General features: G+C 55.6%; 1 protein-coding gene across 1 annotated transcript; it reads right to left on the bottom strand.

Moving 5' to 3' along the window:
• Positions 1 to 985: 985 nt before the first annotated feature.
• Positions 986 to 1,933, bottom strand: tmem121ab (transmembrane protein 121Ab; the record flags this gene model as incomplete). Its single annotated transcript, XM_084483544.1, has 1 exon — positions 986 to 1,933. The coding sequence occupies one exon, from the start codon at positions 1,931 to 1,933 to the stop codon at positions 986 to 988; it is 948 nt and encodes a 315-aa protein (XP_084339670.1).
• Between the last annotated feature and the right edge of the window lie 1,369 nt (positions 1,934 to 3,302).

Below are 3,302 nucleotides of genomic sequence, written 5' to 3'. Positions count from 1 at the left end.
ACAGCGCTGAAAGGGGAGATGTTATAGTGCTGACCTGCCCTGCTTTTAGGAAACATTTGGTCGTAAAGTGGCACATTGACACAGGCAGCCTGCTCCAGATATTTCCCATCTCAGCAGCACTAAATTCAGGATGAACTGCATTCTTCTGCTCCCCTGTTTCAACTTACTGATAAGCCAGTCAGCATCCAACCACACACACACAGGCACACACGTACACACCCACGCACACAAACACACCCACGCACACAGACACAAACAAACCCACAGACACACACACACACACCCACACACTTTGAGACACAAACACACCCACCCACACAGAGACACACACACACAGACACCCACACGCGCTCTTTTCAGACCCCTCTTATCGCTCCTTGTCCATCCTCCTGCCGCTTCCTCTCCACCTCTAGTGCTACATGCCAAGTGGGATGTCCGTACTGCAGGGACTTCAGAGAAAATGCCACAGCCACACATCCAATGTCAAAAAAGTGACCTTTTAAAAAATACATTGTATTCTACAGGGGCAATTGAATGTCCGGTTCACACAACAAAATGTCACCCAGCTGCACTATATGGAGATTGTCTCTTAATATATATATATATCGTTGTTGTTTTTTTGTGTAATATTTAAAACAGTTGAAACATTTAAAAACACAGTACCACAATAAAAAAAAAAGGTTTTGTTTTCTTAATTTCATTTTTTTTTTTCAAATGTCCCATCCTTTGTGTCCTATCGAAGGTTACGCTCGCGGGCGAACAGGCAAGGGCTGAAAATCTCCCAGACACTTTAACAACAGCAGTTCACGTGGCTTCCGACAAGACTCGACCATCATCCTGTCAGGCGGTTGATTTCTTTATCCGCCCTTCTCTCACCTGCTCTCGATACAACCCGTCCGCCCCCCCTCCCCCCCACCGCGAAACCTCATAAACCGCATGTCTTTCGGAGCCGCCTCCAAAGGGCCAATCGGGTGGCGGCGCCCGGTCATGTATCAATGACCTCCTGTGCCGGCGGCGAGGGCTCGTGCGGCAGGCTGGTGGCATTGGGCAGCGGCTGCGGGTGGCCCACCGAGTTCTGCTGCAGCTCCAGCGCCATGGCGTTCTGCGGGTGCGGGAACTCCTTCACCTGCTTGCGGTACTCCAGGAAGGTGGAGGCCTTGGTGGCGATGGCCACCACGTTCTTGCCCACGAAGATGGTGGAGACGCGGCTGTCCTGGAAGAGCACCATGTTGACGCCGCGGATGAGGATGGTCACCACGTTGATGGTGACCAGGCTCAGCACCGGGTACAGCATCATCTTCTGCGGCGACACGTGCTCCCCCTGCATGCTGATCTCGCTGAGCGACACGCACGGCAGGATGAGCAGCAGGATGTAGCAGTAGAAGAACATCAGGCCCTCGGCCCAGATGGGCAGGCCCGTCCGCTGGGGCTCCCACAGGTTGGCCTGGATGTCCAGCAGGTCCAGCAGGTCCAGCGCCACCCAGAAGAGGCGGCCGCGCATGTCCTCCTTCTTGCGGAAAGTCCTGACGTACTCCATGCTGTCCAGGGCCACCAGCACCAGGTAGAGGCCCGGCACGCACACCGACAGCAGCAACGTCAGGGCCTTGCGGGCCACCGTCTCCAGGCTCTTGCGGTCGGCCTTGCAATTCTGGAACACAAAGTAGAGCTTGATCTCCAGCACGAAGATGTAGAGGAACCAGAGGATCATGGCGTAGCCGCGGCGCGCCGTGCGCACCTCGGCGCCCACCCACACGGCCACGTAGCGCAGCACGATGAGGAAGCACACGTCCCCCACCAGCACGATGATGCACACGCCGATCTTGCGCGGGCCCTGGTTCTGCTCCACCAGGTAGGCGTCCATGAAGGCCATGCTGGTCATGATGACAATGGTGGTCAGGCACACGTGGCGTTTGTCCGGGGGAGGCAACACCATGGCGCCCGCTTGCCTCCTGCTCTCAGTTTGTGGCTTTTCCGAATAAAAAAAAACCCCAAAGAAACCGAGGAAAAAACAGTTGCTCCGAAATTGAGCCCCGGACCTTTTTTAAAGGCTGGCGGGGGGGGGGGGGGGGGTGGGGGGGGGGGGGAAGAAGCAGACGTCTCCTAGCGACGCTCCGTTGTTAGCACTGCCGCATCACCGTGTGTGTGTGTGTGTGTGTGTGTAGCACTAATATAACCATAACCTTTCCTTTTGTACAAAGCTCTGCACCATGGCAGACAAGTCTGCAGAGCAGGGGTATTTAAAGCCCAGAAGAAGGGCAGAACTGGGGTGTGTTTGCGTCCGCGTGTGTGTGTGTGGATCAGGAAGGGGAGAGATCGCTGCCGGCTGCCGATGCCTTCTCCTGCGGAGTGGAAAGCGGGAACGTCACCTCGTTACTCAGCGCACTTCCATCGATCCGAGCGGACCCCGGAGCAGCAGCGGCTCGCGGCTGACATGGCTGACATGGCTACAGCAGACGCCTCATGGCTTGCGCTCGGCCGCCGTCCACGTGCTCCGGGAGAGACGGGCAGGTAGCGGTGCGCTGGGCGGTCGAAGGTGCGATTCATTGGCGTTTGGTTAACGGCGTCTCGTCTAGCGTAGTGCGTGCTTGTGTAGTGTGTGTAGTGTGTGTGTGCGTCCCGAGTGCACAGGAATCAATCCCTGCTGGATACAGTGACGCAGTGTGTGTGGACGCAGTGTGTGTGTGGATGGGGGGGGGTAGAGAGAGGTGGGGGAGGAGGAGGAGGAGGAGTCTGCGCAGGCCGGTTGCCCCAGCGCCCCATAAATCACAGAGACAGCGGGGTCAACGGCCCATGAGGCCTTGCGTCCGGCGTCGGCTTCCCCGGGGAGAGGCTCTCACTCTGGGCTGAATATCCATCCTCTCCCCCCCCCCCCCCCTCCTCCTCCTCGTTTCGGTCCTTGCCACGCGTCCAGCCACTCAGCGGCCTGGGAGTGGAGAAATTATGAAGAGAGGGACGGAGGGGTGGGGGGTTGGGGGAGGGGGGGGGGGAGGAGAAGAGAAGAGAACTGTCAGCACTACTGAGCTATATAACACAGGTTTCATGACCAGCAAACCTCGGGGAAACACAGCCCCCCGTGTTCTTGTGTGTGTGTGTGTATAGTGAGTGTGTGTGTGTGTGTGTGTAGTGAGTGCCTTGTTTCGCTGCAATAAAACAGAAAATGTTTCTGATGTTATACACATGGTTTCAGTTTTGCACGCTTAATTGATTGATTTCAAAGTTAAACAGGAGCGCTTCATTGAGATAAGTAATAGTTACTTAAATAGATAGATTTAGTAATATATTTAATTATCATCCTGCCTTAA

The sequence above is a fragment of the Micromesistius poutassou genome, assembly GCF_964030765.1.
Source record: "Micromesistius poutassou genome assembly, chromosome: 19".
Lineage (NCBI taxonomy): Eukaryota > Metazoa > Chordata > Actinopteri > Gadiformes > Gadidae > Micromesistius > Micromesistius poutassou.
This window is presented reverse-complemented; position numbering and strand designations above follow the sequence as displayed.